Source organism: Canis lupus, chromosome 29, assembly GCF_048164855.1.
Source record: "Canis lupus baileyi chromosome 29, mCanLup2.hap1, whole genome shotgun sequence".
NCBI lineage: Eukaryota > Metazoa > Chordata > Mammalia > Carnivora > Canidae > Canis > Canis lupus.
In genome coordinates this window covers 37,683,954-37,705,175 of record NC_132866.1, presented here as the reverse complement: position 1 = coordinate 37,705,175, position 21,222 = coordinate 37,683,954, and the positions used below count along the sequence as shown (strand labels likewise).

Sequence of the window (21,222 nt, the reverse complement as noted above, 5' to 3'; positions counted from 1 at the left end):
CCCTGGACGCACGCCGCGGAGGCCCCGCCCCGCCCCGCCGCGCTCCTCGCGTCCTTCCGGCTCCGTGGTGGAAGTAGCCCTTCGCCGCGTCTTCCTGGAGAAGAAGGTGGGGTTCCGCGGGGAAAGCGGCCGGCGGTCACGCCAGCAGCCGGAAGTGGGGTGGGGGCGCGGGCTCTCCGGGCAGCGGCCCTCGGGTGCTGGGGTGCGGCCGAGCGGGGACTGGGCGAGCCCGGAGCAAGCGGGCTGCGGGAAACGCCGCGTGCGCCCGACGGGCGGGAGTTGTGCGCCGGGGCCGGCCGCGCGCCAGGCCCCGCCCCTCGGGGCCCCGCCCAGGGCGCGCTGCCAGGGGTTTCCATGGTGATGGTAAACAAGCCTCAACTGCCTCAGCTACAACTGCCAAGTTCCCCGCGTTCCACCCTCCTCTAGGTGCTCAGAGGGACGATCGAGGTGCCGGATGTGAAGAGCGGGAGCGTGGAGACCCGGAGCCCGAGGTGAGGGGCGGGACGGGCGGCGGGGCGGAGGCTGAGGGCCGCACCACTGGGACGGACCGAGAACCGGGCCCTCTGGGCTGGGGGCGGCGGGGCTGGGATTCGGATTTGGGGGAGGCTAGGTCTGAAGTCAGGGGCCTCACCCACGGGGACCGAATGGGCATTGGGCACGCAGGGGCTGAGGGTTGGGGTCGGGAGAGGCAGGGGCTGAGGTCAGGGACTGGGCCCCCTGGGGCTGAGAATTGGGGTCACGGAAGGTGGGGTCAGAAGTCCACGGCCGTAGAGTCGGGGACTGGACCCCTGGACTGAGATCGCGGGTGCGGGGAGGCAGGCCTGAGATCAAGAGCCATCCCCTCGGGGACTGGACCGCTGGGCTGGGATTCAGGGCCGCGGGAGGCAGGGAGGGAGGAAAGGCCTGGTGCGGCCTCCGGGGTTAGCAGAGCTTGAGCGCCCTGCCAGAAATAGCGCGAGGGCACCTGACGACCGTGGGAGAGGGGCTTCATTTAAAAATGAAAGCAGTACTTTCACGTGGTTGAGTTGCACCAGACTGGTTGGCAACTGACTCCTCCCCCCTCCCACGTTCCCGCTCGCTGAGCCTCCACTTTCGGTCTTTGAGGCCTTTTCTTCCTCTCGGTGTGGCGTGTGAGTGCCGAGCGCCGGTCTCCGTTTTGTCTCCTGCTTTTAGAGGTATTGTGTCTGGTTTTTGGGTAGAAACTCTTTGGTTCTCGTTATCTCTGCCGGGTGACCACACTTACGCGGAGCGAGCTTAATCGGCCGTTTCTTTTTCCCTTGCCCTTTATTTCTTTGTATCCTTGAATGTATTTTTTGCTGGTTCTTGACTGCGCCTAAGAAACTTCTGGACTCTGCCGGCGCTTGCGCTGCGCCCTCTACCTTCGGTGTGCCCGCGTGGGTCCCTGAAAGTGGCGCCGGGCGGCCTGGTGACGCCGGCAGAGTCCGGGGACTCGCCCGACCCCGTCTTTTATAGACCGGGTTAGGAGGCCACAGGCCCCTCCCTGTTGGTCTGTTCCCTTCAGGAGCTCTCAGGTTCTCGCCGGACAAATCCCCAGACCCCGGAGAGCCCCTTCCCCAGCTCCAGCAGGAACCCCCTCCCCCGCCGCCCCGCGTCCCTCGGGCCGGGCCCGCCGGCCGGACTCTCCTCGCAGTAGTTCCCTTCCCCCGAGGCCTCAGGACGCAGGAACGTGCTTCCTTTAGCTCTCACAGCTACCTGGGGGTGTCCGGGCTCCTGTCTGCCCCGCGGCCGCGTGCGTGGCGGGAGCGGGGTCCGCGAGCTACGGCTCGCTGAGTGGGGGGAACCGCCCGCCGGGAAGGGGGCCCCCGAGGTGCCCAAGGTTAACGCCGCGCCTCAGGTCTCCGGAAGTTGGTGGCGCTGGAAGAGCTCTGAACACTTCAGATACTCTTTCAGTTCAAAACGTGGTCGAAATTCCCTATCTTAAATGTAATTCTATTACTTACAGTCATTTTTTTAAAGGTTAACGGTTTCTGAATTTCTAGTAAGAATGAAAATACTTCGGGTTCTCCGGTTAGACAAAAAAATGCGTTGGGGTATGTCAGTGAAAAGTGATGTTTTCAGTGTTAATTTCTAGTCAAGATTCTTCATTTTGAAGTGAGTAAATTTCTACTTATGAAGTTTGGGAGAGGTTGCTGATGTTACTAATTACTGGTCTTTAAGCAAGCCCATCTTTAGTCATCTCTTGTGCCTGTATGCATTTCTGTAATTTGATTAGATTTATTACATACTAGGTCTTTTTTATTTTAGGTTTTAAAATAATTTTTTAAAAAGATTTTATTTATTCATGAGAGGCAGAGACACAGGCAGAGGGAGAAGCAGGCTCCTCACGGGGAGACCGGGGGAGACCGATGTGGGACTTGATCCTGGGTCCTTGGATCACGCCCTGAGCCGAAGGCAGAGACCCTCAACCGCTGAGCCCCCCTAGGCGTCCCTAGTTTTTAAAATTTTAACATTGTTTTTGTGGTATTTTTTTGGCAATTTTTAAATTTTATTACTTTTTAAATTTTTATTCTTGAGAGACATAGACAGAGGGAGAAGCAGGCTCCACACAGGGAGCCCCATATGGGACTCGATCCCGGAACTCCAGGATCACGCCCTGAGCCAAAGGCAGACGCTCAACTGCTGAGCCAGCCAGGTGTCCCTGTAATTTAAAAAAAAAAATTAGCAGGTGACTGGTTTTCATTTAAAAGTCTTGCTACAGGGCAGCCCGGGTGGCTCAGCGATTTAGCGCCGCCTTTAGCCCAGGGTATGATCCTGGAGACCTGGAACCAAGTCCCACGTTGGGCTCCCTGCACGGAACCTGCTTCTTCTTCTGCCTGTGTCTCCGCCTCTTTCTCTGTGTGTGTGTGTCTCATGAATAAATAAATAAATAAAATCTTAAAAAAAAACAATGGCCTTTATCAATGACAATTTGCTCTCCTTTAAAAAAAATAAAAGTATTGCTACAAAGCTTCCTGTAAACATAAAATATTCAGGTAAAAATGTGAATTGATTTAAGTGAAAAGATTGATCAAAATAGGTTAGTCTTCAGATATGGCCAAAACTGAAGGTGAGTGTGGAGACATCCCGGGCCCATCCAGGATAAGTGCCTGCAGGGGCTGCAAAAATGTGAAGGGGTCTCCTCCTCAATCTGAGCTCTGGCACTCACTCAGACTTTTTGGAGAGCACATTAATTGCCCCTTATTGGGTCCAGGCACAGAGCTAGGAATTTGACCATATTTTGATGGCACATGCTCATGACCAGTCTGTAAGAGGGGAGGGTATTGCTGTTATCCCTGTTGTACAGATGAGAAAATGGAGGCCGAGTGGAAAATGAAGTCACTTGGCCAGGGATAGAATAGGATTCAGATCTGGCTGACAGGGACTGCCCTCCTCTGCCAGGGACCCTGCTCTCATCTTACTGCCCTCATTTGGGGTTCTTGTGGAAAACCAAGAGGCTGATCTGAAGGAAAATCAGGCTCATCTAAGGCCAGTCTGGCTTATTTGACAGCAAATCCCAGACATAATGTTTATATCCATAAATATTGAAAGATTTTATTCATGAGAGACAGGAGGCAGATACATCTAGTTCAGAGGGAAAGCAGACTCCTCACAGGGAGCCTAATGTGGGACTCCATCCCCAGACCCCAAGATCATGCCCTGAGCTGCTGAAGGCAGACGCTCAACCACTGAGCCACCCAGTAGTCCTATATCCGTAAATATTTTAGTTTATATTCTGTGGATTTAAAAAATACAACTATAGTACCATTATCACACTTGAAGAAATAATAATTCCTTGAGATCATCAAATACCCTGTGTTCAAATGCACCTGACTGTATAATTTTTTTTAATGATCTTTTTTTGTAGCTGGCTTGAACCGGAATCCAAACAAGGGTCATACCTTATATTTGGTAGATACATCTCAAATTCAGTTTATCACAGCAGTGCTGTTCAATGGAAATATAATGGAAGCCATGTGTAATTTCACATTTTTTAATAGTACAAAGAAACGTTCGTTCTAATAATTTAACATATTAACATATATTCAAAATATTTCCTCGTGTAATTTTTAAGTTACTTTTTTTTTTTCAAATTAAGCTTTCAGAATGCAGTGTGTACTTTATATCTACAGCACATCTCAGTTTGTACTAACCACATCGTAAGTGTGGTTATTAGTGCAATCTAGAGGTTCTCTATCCTTGTTTAGTAAATTGGGTTGAGTGTCACATAGAGTTCCTTTCTTGGCTTTGGGTTTTTTTTTCTGATTATATTCAATGGTGATGTTTGAGTCTCTGACCTCTACTTTTCCTCTAAAGGCTGTTCTGGTTCCCTTGAGATTTTTTTTTTTGTTTTTGGAAAGAATACTTCATTGGAGGTGCTGTGGACTCCTTTGGAGAGAGGTACTTAACTCCCCTTGTGATGTTAGCAGCCTTTGATGGTCTTTCCCTGAATGCATTGTTTTGTTAATGTTTCCAAATTAGTGACATTTTAAATACTCCTCATTTATTAGTAGGAATAGTTCCATAGAGAGGAAACTTTGTTAATCATTTGGTTATTCTAAGCTGTACTTTATAAATGACAGGTTGCTTTTGATTTCATTATTCCTGGCATTTATCAGTATTCAGCATAATAGCATGTGCCAAAGACACTTTTTCTAGTATCATTATGAAGTTGGGGTTTTAACATATAGGATGTATTTTAATCCACTGTGGCTTTTATTCTCTTTGGTGCACAAAATATTTTTTGTGGCCAGTGGGAGCCCTTCAGATTGGTTTCTGACTTTTCTTGACCCAACCACAGTGATCTTTGATGCCTTCCTTAGTAAGGTGTAATACTTCCATTAAGTGTGTCCACTAGTTTATTCAACTGGCCTTTATTGGTGGGCAGTTGGGTTGTTTCTAGCCTTTTCCTCTTAGAAATAGAGCTGAGATGAATGGCTTTTACAGGTGTCTTTGCTTTTTTGTTTTGTTTTGTTTTGTTTTTTTGTTTTTTTGGCCATTGAATATATCCACAAATGGTAAGTGAAAGTGCCACAAAAGGTATTTATAACCTTGCCAAGAGGATGTGTTTTCAGACTTCTGTAATTTTTGCCAGTATGGTAGATATTTTCAATGTTACTTCATTTTATTTTATTATTTTATTATTTTTTAAGATTTTATTTATTCATGAGAGACACAGAGAGAGGCAGAGACATAGGCAGAGGGAGAAGCAGGCTCCCTCCATGCTGGAAGCCCAATGTGCGACTCGATTCTTGATCCTGGATCCTTCATGCTCTGAAAGGCAGCCGCTCAACTGCTGAGCCACGCAGCTGTCCCAATGTTACTTGATTTAAAATTTTAATTTATCTTAGATGGGAAAGGTGGAACATCTTTTCATGTTTAAGGTCATTTCTTTTTCTGTTGACTCTCTATGCCTCTAGCCCATTTTCCTTTTTGGGTGGTTGGACTTTCTTATTTTAGATACTCTATAAAGGAACATATGTTAAAGCTTTAGGGAAAAAATTGGAAATATCTTTCCCTTTTTATCGATATTTTTGCTTAGCTTGGTGTTCTTTTAGCTATGCATAAGAGGTGTGGAGGTTTTATATTTTATTTTTGTTTTTTATTTTGAGGTTTTATTTGTATTTATGTAATGAAATTTTTCGTTTTTTTCCTGTGTTGTGGGTTTTGGGTCATGGTCAGAAAAGTTTTCCTGTTCCCAGTTTATCCATTTTCCTTGCTTTTCTTTATATTGTGTAGGCTATTTCTTAGCATTTCTCATAAAACATGAGAAATTCTAAGTTAACTTTTACCGTCATAAATATGTCAGTGTGACAGATTGCAGGGACTGACTTTGAAATGATGAACTACAATTGCATTTTTGGAATAAACCCAACTTGGTCATGATTATTACTTTGTATATAGCTAGATTTGGTTGGCTGATAATTTCCTTAGGAGCTTTTCATCTTGAGTTCATGAGCAAAATTAACCTGTGAAACTCGATAAACTAATTTTAACACTCTTGAAAATGGAAAATCAATTCCAGGTTGATTGTAGATCAATACAGAAATGTAGATGAAAATAACGAAGCTTATAAAGTTACATATAGGAATGCCTGGGTGGCTCAGCGGTTGAGTATCTGCCTTCGGCTCAGGGCATGATCCCGGAGTTCTGGAATTGAGTCCCACATCGGCCTCCCTGCATGGAGCCTGCTTCTGCCTCTCTGCCTGTTTCTTTGCCTCTCTCTGTCTTTCATGAATAAATAAAAATCTTTAAAAAATAAAAGTTAAATATATATCCATATGGCCTTGGCCTAAGAAAAAGATCTCTTAAACCTGGCACAAAAAGCAGTAATCCTTAAGGGGGGGGCGCGCACAGGGCTAGAATGAAATATTCTGAATGCCTATTAGGTTTCTCTGTATGCTGCTTTTACAAAAATTCTCACCTAGTGTGAATATTACAAATTCCTGGTCACACTCTCGTAAGTCTGTCTACATTGCAAAGGCGACCCATTATTGACATCTCCATAGGTTTTTGTTTTGCTTTCCATAACATTTGTTTAGAATTAGGCTGTCCAACAGAGTATGAGTAACAAATGTAATTTGTTTCATTTTTTAATCAAGATATAATTCACATACCATACAGTTCACCCAGTTTAAAGGGTACAAATCAGAGGTTTTTAGTATATTTACAACATTGTGAAAACCATCACTACTATCTAATTCAAGAACATTTTCTTACATTGAAATACCTGTAAGCATTCCTGGGATGAATCCTATTTGGTCATGGTGTATAACCTTTCTTACATGTTGGCTGGTTTCAGTGTGTAGTATTTTATTGAGGAATTTTACACCTTTACTCATAAAGGATATTAGTATGTAGTTATCCCTTCCCGTGATGTCTGTCTGGTTTTGCTATCAATATATGAGTTTACTAGGGCTGCCATAATAAAATAATATGGACTGGGTTGTTTAAAGAATAGAAATTTATTGTCTTGCAGTTACGGAGGCCAGAAATCCTACATCAAGGTATCAGCAGGGTTGGTTCCCTGTAAAGGCAGTGAGGAAATGATATATTCCAGACCTCTCTCCTTCGTTTGTTAGATGGCTGTCTTCTGTGTCTTAACGTCATTGGGTCTATGTCCAAATTTCCCCTTCTAAAAGGATACCAGTCATAATGGAATATGGCTCACTCTGATGGCCTCATTTTGTAAAAAGGCTATCCAGATTTCACATTTTGAGGTGCTGGGGTTAGGACTTAAGCATCTAAATTTTGGACACACATTTCAGCCCATAAAACAGGGTAATACTGACTTTTGTAGAATGAGTTGGGATGTTTTGATATTTTTATTTAGTATTTTTTAATAATATATTTTGATTGGCTGTTATTCAAAATATTTCGACGTGTAATCAGTATTTTAACGTTGAGATCTGTTACATACTTGTTTTAATCTTTGCAGTTCAGTGTGCATTTTATACTTAACAGCACCTCACAATTCGTAATTGTCACTTTCAAGTGTTCAGTAGGCACATGTGGTTAACGATCATATTTTTATCCTTTGTACCCAGTTTGTTCTTTTTCCAAATCTTTTTTTTCTCTATACTTTAAATTTAGGAGTTTTAGCAACATATGCTTAGGTTGTGTCTTTTAAAAATATCTGTTGGGAACTACATGACCACGTTTATCTTAGCCAGGAAAATCTCCTTTCCATTCTTTATCTGTTCTCTTGCCTCCGTTTGTGTCTTTTTCTCTTACTGGAATTCCTATTATTGACATGTTACTTCTTTTGTCTCGTGTTACATCTTGTGTCCTCCAAATTTCATATATTTTTTCCCTTTATTATTTTTTTGAGATATTTCTTCTACTTGGTTTTTAGTCCACTGTGCCTTCAATTCATTACTAACTTTATAAATTCAAAATTCAATTTTTAGTACTAAAAAAGTTTAGTATTCTGTAATTGAGTATCTGAAAGTGGTCGTTATTTTTTTCTCCTAAAAAAATTAGTGTTTCGTCTAGCGCTTCTCATTCCCTTAAAACTGCTGTTAATAAGCTGTTGTCTGAATGCATGGTATTCTTTCTGGGTGCCTGAGCCACTCTTCTGTGCATTGTTACGTTTCTTTCCTCTTGGTTCTGTTCTCCACTCTCCCAGGGCAGTATACTGTGGTCCCCTGAGCAGCAAACATGGAGCCCAAGATGCTATAGCAGTCTCAGCTCCTATGGCAACTGCATGGGGCCTGACAAGGTGTCAAGTCTCCATAGAGCCCCAGGAGGAAACTCTAGGCCCCTTGAGGGGCTGTGGGCATGTACTACAACCATCTCTCTGGAGACCGTGAGTGTAACCCACAAGGCATCCTAAGGCCTTTGCCCAGCTCTAGGATCTTTAGCAAGGGACATCAAGTAGCAGTGTTTCTATTTATGAAAACTTAACCTGGTAACTTAGATTTTGATTCTTGAGTCACCTGCAGTATGCAATCAGTAGTACCATAGAGCAACAGTTGCTTGTTCTATGTTGGGTAAAAATTTGTCCCTTGTGATAATTTTAATACAGGCATTATAATTTACCTAATTTCACATACTATTTTTGCCTTTTAGTTAACACAGCTTTTGAGAAGTGAATACCGAGGGAAAGTGTATTATTACCTCAGATTTAGCTACAGTATATAAACTAAAAGGCCTAATAATGAAAAGATCATGGAAAACAGCTTTCTTGTTGCATATGGATCATATATATCCTCTTTTTTTTTTTTCATATATATCCTCTTTGATGGATAAAAATGTAGTATTAGCAATAAACATCTAGAATGTTAATAATGTATTTAATCCATCTACAGCTTCTCTTTTTTTTTTTTTTAAGATTTTATTTATTTATTTATTTATGAGAGAGAGAGAGAGAGAGGCAGAGACACAGGGAGAGGGAGAAGCAGGCTCCATGCAGGGAGCCCGACATGGGACTCCATCCTGGGTCTCCAGGATCACGCCCCGGGCTGAAGGCGGTGCTAAACTGCTGAGCCACCCAGGCTGCCCAGCTTCTCTCTCCTTAATAGCTCTGAGGGAGCTTTATGTATTGAATTTGGGTTGTTATACAAATTAGGGTCAGAGTTCTCATACTTCAGATGCATGAACCCCTTGAAAATTTTGATACAGCTGTGGGAGTGTGCTTTCTTGAAGTGGTTGGTTCAGAACTTATATTCTCAAGTGAGTATCTGACAGGAGAAAAAGTTTAAGAGCCACTGAGTTGGGACTTCATAAATTGTTGGGTTGGAAGAGACTTTTGTGGTTTCCAATGTAATTTCCAGTGGAACAGGAAAATTATCCATCACAAATTAAGGGTCTGGGCTTTGCTCACATACCATCCCTAGACAGGGAATTTGCTTTTTCCCTAGGCCCATCTTTGCTCCTCAAGTGGAAAACAGACATAAGCAGCAGAAATATATCTAAAACTCTCGTGTGAATTTTTAAGATTTTATTTATTTATTCATGAAAGACACACAGAGAGGTAGAGACATAGGCAGAGAGAGAAGCAGGCTCCATGCAGGGAGCCTGATGTGGGACTCGATCCCGGGACCCCAGGATCACGCCCTGGGCAAACACAGACTCTTAACTGCTGAGCCACCCAGGCATCCCTCTCCTGTGAACTTAATAAGAACTGAGTATGAAGATTAAAATGATTCACCATGGGTAACCTGGCTGGCTCAGTTTGGTATAGCATGGGACGACTCTTGATCCTTGACGTTAAGTTCAAGCCTTGTTGGGTGTAGAGATTACTTTAAAAAATAAAATCTCTTAAAAAATAATAAAAGGACTCACCACAAAGTAAAATATTTATACAAAGCAACACAAAAACAGACACTGGCAAAAGGGCTGCATTTAAAACATATAAAGAGGGACACCGGGGTGGCTCAGTTGAGTGTCTGCTTTGGCTCAGTGTTATCCTGGAATCCGGGATCTGAGTCCCGCATCGGGCTCCTTGCATGGAGCCTGCTTCTCCCTCTGCCTAGGTCTCTGCCTCTCTCTCTCTTTCTGTGTCTCTTATGAATAAATAAATAAACAAACAAACAAACATATAAAGAATTTGAACAAGTATTCAGGGAGGAGGAAGTAGGATAACCTACAAAGGAACAAAAAAATAATAGTCTTCTAAAATCTACTTTTTATACCTCAGGTATTTACCAGGGGAAATTTTCACCCCCCCCTTCTCCCACCCCTGCTTTGTGTCTGTTTAAATGTCACTTCCTCAGCTCCAGTGTTAGTTGATCCCCATTATTTAGTTTTAGGTCATTCAGAATTTGTCATCATACATTTATTTCTTCCTTTCTTTATGGATTTTCTAGTCCACTGTTTTGTGGACCTAGCACAGTGCCTGCATTTTGTAAGTGCACAATATTTCTGAGTTAGCGAATAACTCCCAATTTCGGATAATTTTATCTATTGCACATCACTCATCCTTGAACATTAGCTTCATTTCTACCACAATGAAGGGCACCATTCATTCATTCATTCATTCATTCATTCATGATAGAGAGGCAGGAGACACAGGCAGAGGGAGAAGCAGGCTCCATGCAGGGAGCCCGATGCGGCCTCGATCCCAGGACTCCAGGATCGCACCCTGGGCCAAAGGCAGGCGCTAAACCGCTGAGCCACCCAGGGATCCCCAAGGGCACCGTTTTTATTGCAGGTTACCATCAGTTTTTCCAAACTTGTCTCATTGCTTTCCCATCCCCTCTCTGTGCATCTGTTCCCACCATTTCTTTTCCAGATAGCAGCTAGGCTGTCCTGTTGAAAAGCAAAAACAAATTACACCACATTCCATTTTGAAACAAATGACTTCCCATTGGCCTTAGACTAAAGTACAAAATACCAAACCAGGCTTTCAGGGCTGTGGAGGATCTTCCTCTGCTTTTCCTCTTTCACTGGTCTCAATACAACATGCTCCCCCGTGTCTTGCGTACATGTTGTTTCTTCACTGGGCAGGAGCCATATCATGGCTGATCAATTATTAACAGTCACCTCCCCAGTGTCACCAACCAGTTAAGTCAAGAAGGCATATGTAAGACGTACTTATTAACTGCAGGAAACTAAAATAAGTGAGAAAATGCATACCAATCATATAAATTAACAAAAATATATTTTGAAGAGGTTTTCAAGAAGTTATAAATGCTTATGAAGTAAGTAGTCAGGGTACTTCAGTTCTGTAGAGATATTCTTTCCAAAAACAAGCTAATCTTGTGGCTTAATTTTTCTAAAGAATATTGTTTTCTCTTGAATTCATGAGTTTTTAGTCCCTGTGTCCTTCCATGAATGGGTGGATTTTGAATCTTGTTGCCCAGCTTCCACAATTACCAATCAGGTAATGTGACAGTTTTTCTTTATATCCCCCTCCTTCTAATAATTTTCAAGCAAATTCTAGCCAATGTATTCTCATTCACAGATACTTCCAAGTGAATGTCTAGAAACTAATTCCCTTATATTTAAACACACCTACAGTTACATATCTAAAACAAGTAAATACACTTTAATATGAAAGATTTTAATAACATTTTTAGTCAGTGTTTAGATATAAAATGTTTATAAATGACTCAAAATCCAAATATGCCCCATGTATTGAGAATCCTTGATAAATGTCTTAAGTTTATTTTATTCGGTTATGTGCTTACTTGGTCTTTTCCCTTGGAGCTGTTTTGTAATGAAGCACTGAACTCATTTGTTCTTGTAGAATTTAGTCTGGGTTTGCCTACTCTCATCTAGTAGGTTCCTCTTCCTTGTAAATCCTATTAATTTCATAGTAAGTAGATTCAGTCGGCTTTTTCTTAAATAATTTCATTATTTAAAAGTATTTAGCATACAGAAAATACAAAAGTATAAGGAAGCTCGACGTACCCTCTCACCTAGTTTCAAGTGTGTGAAACTAGGGGTGTTCACCTAGTTTACTAAATCATCACCCTTTCATCTGTAATCCTACTCCATCCACTTAGAAACTAGACCTTAAATATATTTAAGTATTGACTCCAAAAAATAAAATCACAGCACCATAATTAAAGAATTTAAATTCCTTAATATAATTGTTCGTTTGAACGCGGATTCACGGGTTCATGAAATTAATTCTTTGCTGGGTATTAAAAATTGCGAGTTTTAAACTGATGCAAAATATTTACACGAGTTTGTGGCGAAATATAAAAAACAAGGTACTGTATATACAAAGAAGTTCTACCTTTTGTCCTTTAGTTTCCATTCTAAATTCTTCCTACTTTCAGAGAATTTTTTCCCCCAAAGAAACCGTGCCGATCTACCCCTCCCCTGCGCTGGTACTCTGGACTTTTCCCCATCCTGGCACCTTTCCTGAGAACTCACTCGGAACGGTCTTCCTCGTTGCTTTTCTTCCTTCCCTCCGTCCTCCCACTTCCTGCCTGGGCCGACCGCGCGGGCCGCACCTGCAGGACGCGTTTCCATTGGTGACATCTTGGCGGGCCCATCGGTGGCACTTCCTCCTTTACACCCCGTGACCCACGTCCGGCCCGCCGCCCTCAGTCACGCGGCCTCTGCCTCCGGGACGCAGCCCCGCGCGTCGGCCTTCCGGACTCCGGACCCGTCGTGGTGAGCCGCCGCGAGCGGACGACCCCCACCCGCCTGCCCGTCCGCCCTCCCCCGGCCCCCGACCCACCCCGCCTCGGCGAGCCCCGGGAACTCGCCCCTCCCCCACAACCCCCCGGCCCGCCCGCGCCAGGAACTCTTTCTTTACCCTCAGTGTCTTAGGAACTCTTCCTCTGTCCTCCCCCCGTAGCCCCCCTGCCCCAGGAAGTCCCCCCGACCCGACCCGACAGCTCCGCCCCGCACGGGTCCCGGGAACTCTTCCCTGGTCGCCCCAGAAAGCCCCCCCCCCCCGACTCGGGAGCTCCGCCCCCTCCCTGCAGCTCCGGGAAGCCTGGCCTGGAACTCGGCCCCACCCCCACCCCGGCGGCAAACTACCCTCCCCCCCCCCCCCCCGCCAGCCCAGGCCCCCTCCCGCCCGGCCCGGAGCTTCTCTCCCCCCACCTCCGCTCGTTCCGCCCCCGCCCCGGAAGCTCCCGCTGACCCCGCCCAGGCCCCGCGGAGAGGCGCACTGGGCTCCCATTTTCCTGTGGGGCCGGGTGGATCGTACGTTTTCGGATCCACCAAGTAGAGGCCTGGTGGGCCCCCCGCCCCGCGCCTCGTACAGGTCCCCCCGCCCGGCGAGCTCGGCGCCTGCGACCGCCGCTGTGCTTCCCGCCGAAATCGCTCAGGCGCGCCCCTGGCGGCCCGCGCGGCCGCGAGCTTAAGGGCGCACTTTCCACCCCCGCTAGAAGCGCTTCCCCACAGCCAGTTTCGTTTTCAGGCCAATAACAAAAGGAGTCGCACCTGGACCTTGCCCGGAGCCTTCTGCGTTTTTAAGCGTCGGGTGGAATTAGGGGTCCTTTGGCTGTAAACTGCGTTTGTTTGGTGAAAATAGAAATCAGTCCTGATCCCCTCAGCGGTAAGTCTTAGAGCAAAAAAGAGCTGCGTAGTCCTGAGGCAGTGTCTCTCGCTCACTGTGATTTAAGAGTAGAACTTTGTGAGTAATTAAGACATTCAGGACAACCTGCCTTGTGCGTGCTACGAGCTGCAGGTGAATATTTATTTACAAATAAGGGTGAACATGCGCTAGGTCCTACTGCTAACACAAAAGAGGGTGAAGCCAGGGTCCCACTGAGTACCCCTCCCTGAACCGAGAGGATGGGATGTTAAGCCGCCCTTGTACTGCTTAGATAAATCTAATCAGTCGTGACACTCCGAGGCGCACCCTCTTTATCTTGATTGGATCTACCTGAATCCAAACTAAATCCCGTCTAACCAGTACAGTGAAGGAGGACCTTACAGGAGCCCTAGGACTTTTTTTAGAAATGCGGAATCTTCCCTATTCACATCTATTGTTTCAGAATCTGCATTTTAACACTTCCGTGGGTGGTCTGTGCACGCTCAACTAGAATCCATGCACCTGGGGGAGTTGTGCAAAATCCTTGGCTACATCCTGTAGGGTACAGTACAGTTAAATTATCTTTAGGTGTGGGACCTAAGAGCAGTATTTTTTCACATGCGGCGATTGCAAGGTGGTGGCTCTGGTGAGACCCATGCTCTATCAGTGCTTCAGCTTGTGTACACGTGCCCATTTCAGTCCTTTGAAAATTGGCTGCAGTGTCTCTGGCCGCCCCTGCACATGCTTGTCCAGGGAGGGTCCCCTAGGTGTTGGTTTGCAGACAACACTGGAAGGAGGTGGAGTGAACCAGAGAAAGGAATCAAGATACCTGGGTTCTTCTACCTTTTTTGGATTTCACTCTTATGGGGGTACAGGGGAAGGACAGTGAAGCTTTCTAAAAGCCATCTTCCAGAGATTTTGAAATTATTGCTTCTTAAACTGTAATACTTTGCATTTATACGGGGCTCCCGACCATCCTCCAGATAGTATTTAATAATAGAGAAAACTAGTAAGACGGCAAATTTAAGACTACGTGTTCAGCGAAATTCACTTGAGTTTCCCAGTTACACTTTTCCAAAATTAAGAATGTGGTTTAGTTTCTCAGATGTACCCCGTGGATTTCACATATCCTGGTCTTCGGGGATATTCTCATCACTTGGCTGTGAGTGATGGTAGTGATTTTGTTTTTCCTGTTGAAAAACATATTTCAAAATTTCCTCCCTTTATTCTCAATGTCGGAGCAAATTCAGGTCACAAGAAAAGTTACCAAATAAAACTTGGAAGGAAAAACTTTGAGTATCTCCACCCTAGGCCGCTGCGCCCCCCCCCCCCCCCCCCCCCCCCCCCTTGTAACTGGTAAAAATCGTAAATCCTGTTGGAACAATTCTAGCATACTTGATGGAGCTCATCCTAGTCTCCCCTCCTGCCTCTGGTCCCTTCCCTACCCACAACAGTTGTGGCCTTGCTCCACCCCCTCCCTGAAGAAACCCCTCCCACCTTTGGTATTTAGATTTCTTCACTGAGCTTAAGCGCCTTCTAAGTAAGTCTCATCAAGGCTGGTGGGATGTTTCCCTGCTGTTATCCCCCGTATTACCCTTTGAAAAGATAAACCTTTTAAATACTGTGGGGGCAGTCTTGGGTATGTGCTTTAATTTTGGAAGCCTTAGGACTTTAAAGGCCCTCCTGCAGTACCAGTCCTGACTCTTCAAGGAGAAGGGGAGCAGAAGCCCATCCTGACCCCGGCGCCACCACCCCTGGTTGCTCTGGTGTGTGCTGGGGCACTGAGGCAAGACCGCCTTATCGCTCTTTTTTTAGGACAGTTCGTTACCTACCAGGAGTGTCTCCGACTGTGGGCATCCCCCCTCAGGTGGTTCTTTAAGGTGAGCTCTTTTAAGAAAAGTAATTTCTGTTTTGTGTGTGGTATATTTAAACAGGATGTTTCTTAGTGTGAAGTAAAAATTATTGTTGCTAGTTTTAAAAATCTAAGGAGCAGAAACCAACAGTACTCTTCTGTTGAGTTCTAGTTGATGTCCTAGGTACTGCAAAACTCCAAGGAATTCAAATGTAGAAGGTTCTGAGGATAAAGTGGAGATACTGAATTATATTTGCACCTAAAGTTAAATTTGAATTCCATCTGAAGTTTAGAAGAATAAGGAGTTAGCAGGTTATAGGACTTCCCATGAGAAGTGTAAGAGAAAATTAATTCTGGAGTATAAATAAGCGATAAGTTTACATGTAGACCTGTTTTTTAGAAGAGTAGTCTTCACCTTGCCTTCAGAGAAGTCCCTTTGTTTTTCAGACTTTCTCAAGCAAAACATTTATAATCTGTACTGTATTGTTAGGTGTTTTAAGTAATTCTTAAATGCCTGTCTGTGTAAGTAATTCTTAAATACCTGTGTTCGTTTATGCTTCCTGCATGTCTTTTTCTGCCTAGACTGCCATGTTGTGGAGGGAGGTGTTGACCTCACTTGGCCAATCAGTTAATCTCTCCCTAATCTTGGGCCTGCTGTGCTGGGGGTGGGGCCACAGTGGCCAACGGAACAGACTGTCCCTGCTAGGCTCTCAGAGCAGTTTTGAAGACACATTTTAAACAAATCAGAACAAGAATGCTACGGAGTGTAGAAATAAGAGAACTTGTAGAAGAAGATCTTGTGGAAAGAGGTCGTATGTTTGAACTGAGGCTTTAAGGATTAGTAGGATTTAGCTAGGCAGGAGGTTGGGTGGGGAGTATATTTGGGGAGATGATTACTACGTGTAGTCAAATGCAGCAGAAAGCCTGGCACAATTCAGGCACAATGAATCAAAGAGGGCTTTTTTTTCCCTTTTTTTTTTTTCTTTTTTTATTGGGAGCAATGCAAGCTAGATAAATGTGTTGTAGGCCAAAGTTGCAAGGTGTAAGTACCCCCTTAGCTCTGTGGTTTCTGTTCTAGTGCCAGTGGGAAGCCACTGATTTGGAACAAGAGAATGACATAAAGTGAGTTTAGGAGAACACTTGAGCTGCAGATTGAGTTGCAGTAAGGGCTAGCCATTACACTTGGAGAAGTTTAAGAACCAGATGAGAATATCCTGGCATGGGCTGTTGGTGCTGGAATTAGAAATGAGGAAGTAGAAAGGGATAGGAGGGCTATAGAAAGAAAAAGTTTGACAATTGAAATCACGGAGGAGGAGATTATTGAGCTCTTTATATTGTTGGAAATCCAGAGTAGTTGAATAGAATTTAGGAATGTGGTTGAGGGTGATGAATGGGACACTCCAGAATGGTAATGAATTCTTTAGATTTGAGGGCTTGGGTGAAGTTGTCCAAGGATTACTTCACTTACCTTTCTAGAACCTCAGGATGACAGGTAAGGCTATCTATACCTGCTGATGAGGTGCTATAAAAGAGTTCCAGAGAAAATAATTCTTTCGTTTGTGGTGTATCAGAGCTATGGAGTCAAGTTTTGTATGCCAGGCTTCCTGAGGCTGGGTACTTGAGTGTCCTGGGCCCAGACCTAGTTGACCGTGGAGGGAGATCACTTAAGGCTGCCTAGAAAAGAATTCACCCAAGCTCAGTGATTCCCAGCAGTTGAATGTGGAGGAAGGACTCAAAGGAAACAGCTAGGAGAACCAATCAAAATTAATAGGAAAACCAGAAGGTTGCATCTTCTTTAAGAGGGAGAAAGGATTTCCAGGGGGAGTGGTTAAATTCTGCTGTGGGAACAAGTAAAATGGTATATAATGGCATTAGTTCCGAATGGACATTCTTAATTACTAAGAAGGTGGTCTTCAGTGAAAAGACTGAAGAGAAGTTTCTCTTGGCACCTGGATAGCTTGGTTATTTAAGTGTCCAACTCTTGATCTCAGCTCAGGTCTTGATCATGCAGGGTTGTGAGCTCAAGCCCCACGTTAGGCTTCACGCTAGGTGTGGAGCCTTAAAAGTTTTTTCTAGGGTGAGTGGAGTTGGGACCAGAGCAGGATTGTGATCCTGCTAATGATATCAGCTAACAAGAGAAGCAACTGCTTGTTTATAAATTCCTAGACTTTGTGGCATGTGGCAGTTCCTTCACGTAGTCGCTGTTCTTTGAATCAGCTGCAGATGGGGGGAATGAGAAAAGGTGAGGTTGCCACAGACAGCTCAGGGCTTTGGGCAAGTGTGTGTGTGTGTGTGTGTGTGTGTGTGTGTGTGTGGTAGAACTGTAGGCAGTATTGAGGGCCCACTTTAAGGTTGGTGATCCTGATTCTACAGTAGTCATTCTCAGCTGGGAGTAGGTTTTACCCTCAGGGAACATTTGGAAATATCTGGAAATCTGTGGGGTTGTCACACCTGGGGGGAGGGTATTGCTACTGGCAGCTTGTAGGCAGAGGCAAGGGATGTTGCCTTCCAGCCTATAGTGCACAGGCCTATTCCCTACAACAAAGAACTGTCTGGTCCACAATGTGAACCATTTGGCCTGGCTATGTGACACTGAGCTACCTGGTACAGCCAGGAAATAGATAACTTAAACTTCCTGAGCTGTTTTACTTCACACGTACAAAAGAGGAGGAAGAGCATATGAAATCTGTTATAGGGGGATGGGGCCAAAGTCATTACAAAATCATCCTTTTGCACGTTGGCAGTTTTAAAAAAAATGATTAAGTGCTGCATAGTGACTTCATCAAATACTGAAATTACTGTAATTTATTAAAATTATGAGCCAAGGGACACCTGGGTGGCTCAGTCAGTTAAACATCTGCCTTGAGCTCAGGTTGTGATCCCAGAGCCCTGGGATTGATAACCAATATCAGTCTCCTGGTCAGCGTGGAGCCTGCTGCTCCATCTGCCATTCCCCTGCTTATATTATTACAAATTTGCTCTGTCTTTTCTCTAGTAACAAGAAAATACTCTTTTACTTGAGTGTCATAATCTCACTTTCCTCCAGTTCTGAGAAGTTCTCTATTTCTAAATATTGGCTTATTTCATTCTTTTGTCTTCCCTTTAGAACTTAAAATAACTGACCATTAGAATTGATAGGCTGTGGCTTACTGACAGAGGCTTCTAGATCACTATTGTATTTTTTTTTTTTTTTTTTAGATTCCTAATTCTTTTTCAGTCTGTAATATGTACATTTTAGGGGAGACCTGGGATTGAATCTGAGTTCAAATGTATTGGGTGTATTTCTTAACATTTTATTTTTTCATCTGTAAAATCAGAAAAATAAGATTTACTGCATATTCTTGTACATAATAAATGAAAAATTATGTAAAGTTTTTGCTTTCTTTTCAGCCACAAAAAACTGCACCCAAGCTTGTTTGACGTCTGTCCTCTCAAGTGTCCATGATGCTGGGCCCCGAGGGAGGTGAAGGCTTTGTGGTCAAGCTCCGTGGCCTGCCCTGGTCCTGCTCTGTTGAGGATGTGCAGAATTTCCTTTCTGACTGCACAATTCATGATGGGGCTGCAGGCGTTCATTTCATCTACACTAGAGAAGGCAGGCAGAGTGGTGAGGCTTTTGTTGAACTTGAATCAGAAGATGATGTAAAAATGGCCCTTAAAAAAGACAGGGAAAGCATGGGACACCGGTACATTGAGGTGTTCAAGTCCCACAGAACCGAGATGGATTGGGTGTTGAAGCACAGTGGTCCAAACAGTGCCGACACCGCCAATGATGGCTTCGTGCGGCTTCGAGGACTCCCATTTGGATGCACCAAGGAAGAAATCGTTCAGTTCTTCTCAGGGTTGGAAATTGTGCCAAACGGGATCACACTGCCTGTGGACCCCGAGGGCAAGATTACAGGGGAAGCCTTTGTGCAGTTTGCCTCCCAGGAGTTAGCTGAGAAGGCCCTCGGGAAGCACAAGGAGAGAATAGGGCACAGATATATTGAAGTGTTTAAGAGCAGTCAGGAAGAAGTTAGGTCATACTCAGATCCTCCTCTGAAGTTCATGTCTGTACAGCGGCCGGGGCCCTATGACCGCCCTGGCACAGCCAGGAGGTATATTGGCATTGTCAAGCAAGCAGGCCTGGAGAGGATGAGGTCTGGTGCTTATAGTGCAGGCTATGGGGGCTATGAGGAGTACAGTGGCCTCAGCGATGGCTACGGCTTCACCACTGATCTGTTCGGGAGAGACCTCAGCTACTGTCTCTCGGGCATGTATGACCACAGATATGGAGATGGCGAGTTCACCGTCCAGAGCACCACTGGACACTGTGTCCACATGAGAGGGCTGCCGTACAAAGCTACCGAGAACGACATTTACAACTTCTTCTCTCCACTCAACCCTGTGAGAGTCCATATTGAGATTGGCCCTGATGGAAGAGTGACGGGTGAAGCTGATGTTGAGTTTGCCACTCACGAAGAAGCTGTGGCAGCTATGTCCAAAGACCGGGCCAACATGCAACACAGATACATAGAACTTTTCCTGAATTCCACAACTGGGGCCAGCAATGGGGCATATAGCAGCCAGATGATGCAAGGCATGGGAGTGTCAGCCCAGTCGACTTACAGTGGCCTCGAGAGCCAGTCTGTGAGTGGCTGTTACGGGGCTGGCTATGGAGGCCAGAACAGCATGGGTGGATATGACTAGTTTTGTAGGAGCATTTGAGTTATTGCAATCAAATTTTCACAGGCAGCCAACAAGCAGTGAAAAGCAATTATTACTCTAGAGGAAGCTGTGGGACCCATTTTGCACCATGAGTTTGTGAAATCTGGATTAAAAAATTACCTCTTCAGTGTTTTCTCATGCAAACTTTCTTCTAGCATGTGATATTGAGTAAACTAAAACTATTTTCAGCTTTTCTCAATTAACATTTTGGGTAGTGTACTTCAGAGTGATGTTATCTGAGTTAAAGTAGTTTTAAGTACATTAAATGGATCTTTTACACCACATCACCGTGAACACATTGGGGAGACGTGCTTTTTTGGAAAACTCAAGGTGCTAGATCCCTGATTCAAAGAGGAACATTTCTCCTGTTTGTTCATTCTAGTTTATTTTCATTTAAAATCTTTTTAGGTTAAGTTTAAGCTTTTAAAAAATAAGTTAGTTTTGAAAATTGAGACACATTACTAATACTGTAGGAATTGGTGAGGCCTTGACTTAAAACTTTCTTTGTACTGTGATTTCCTTTTGGGTGTATTTTGCTAAGTGAAACTTGTTAAATTTTTTTGTTAACTAAATTTTTTTCTTAAAATAAAGATTTTTTCACAATGACTGGCACCGACTATATACTCACCAAAAAGCAAAATGGGTGGTTGAAGAGAATTTGTTTTAATACTGCTGTATTTCAGTGTGAATTTCAAAACTAATTTAGCACATGGAATCTAAGATTTCCCTTATTCCTATACCAAGGCTAAATTAAAAGTTTGATTTTTAAAAATGTTAAACATGAGCGGTAGAAATGGTGACTGGAAACACGGGAGTATGAAAATAGAAGCAGCACGCAGGCCTAGCCTCCTTTGAGACTGGACTGCTCAGCTGTAATGTCCCGCTCTTCTCTTATACTGGAGTCACATTCATTTCTCATAGCTAAAGACCCTTAATTTTGGGTGCCACATACTTTGGCAGTCTTTTAATCACAACCACATTTTGTTTCAGGGTGGTTTTTTTTTTTTTTTATATGAAGTTACTGATTTGAACATTTTTTTTCCATGCTAGCTCTAATAATCCTGGGTTAGAAATCACAGGTTATTACTGAATACACATAAATCTTGGGACAGACCTGTTTCCAAATTAGAAAGTCATCCTCTACCTAGCAAGAGAAAACAGTGTCCAAATTCCAGGCAGCTCTGCACACAGCATATTGCCATCACTATTAACTTTGACATAACAC

At 44.3% G+C, this 21,222-nt stretch overlaps 2 protein-coding genes and 1 long non-coding RNA gene across 9 annotated transcripts in view; 2 read left to right on the top strand and 1 right to left on the bottom strand.

Annotated features, from left to right (window-relative positions):
• The first annotated feature begins 16 nt into the window (after nt 1-16).
• Nucleotides 17-20,603, top strand: HNRNPF (heterogeneous nuclear ribonucleoprotein F). 7 transcript variants are annotated; one of them, XM_072806227.1, is made up of 5 exons: nt 42-106; nt 427-491; nt 13,325-13,462; nt 15,257-15,321; nt 18,684-20,603. In XM_072806227.1, the coding sequence occupies exon 5, from the start codon at nt 18,735-18,737 to the stop codon at nt 19,977-19,979; it is 1,245 nt and encodes a 414-aa protein (XP_072662328.1). In that variant the 5' UTR covers nt 42-106; nt 427-491; nt 13,325-13,462; nt 15,257-15,321; nt 18,684-18,734; the 3' UTR covers nt 19,980-20,603. The 7 variants fall into 7 exon arrangements, with proteins under 7 accessions (XP_072662326.1, XP_072662330.1, XP_072662328.1 ...); XM_072806225.1 differs by lacking the exon at nt 13,325-13,462 and having other exon boundaries at nt 17-106; XM_072806226.1 differs by lacking the exons at nt 42-106; nt 427-491 and adding an exon at nt 12,411-12,567.
• The window catches only part of RASGEF1A (RasGEF domain family member 1A), a 216,602-nt gene continuing 196,464 nt past the window's right edge, over nt 1,085-21,222 (top strand). The window contains exon 1 of the mRNA XM_072806212.1: nt 1,085-1,175. The gene's annotated coding sequence lies outside the window, so the exon portion shown is untranslated. The remainder of the gene's footprint in view (nt 1,176-21,222) is intronic.
• LOC140621195 (uncharacterized) lies at nt 9,425-12,595 on the bottom strand. Its single transcript, XR_012020945.1, has 2 exons — nt 12,325-12,595; nt 9,425-11,744 (listed from the first exon to the last, which is right to left on the bottom strand). It is a non-coding gene; the product is annotated as an uncharacterized lncRNA (long non-coding RNA).

Bases quoted from the DNA above. Each gene is read 5' to 3' on its own strand.
- HNRNPF (XM_072806225.1), top strand. From the start codon at position 18,735: ATGATGCTGGGCCCCGAGGGAGGTGAAGGCTTTGTGGTCAAGCTCCGT.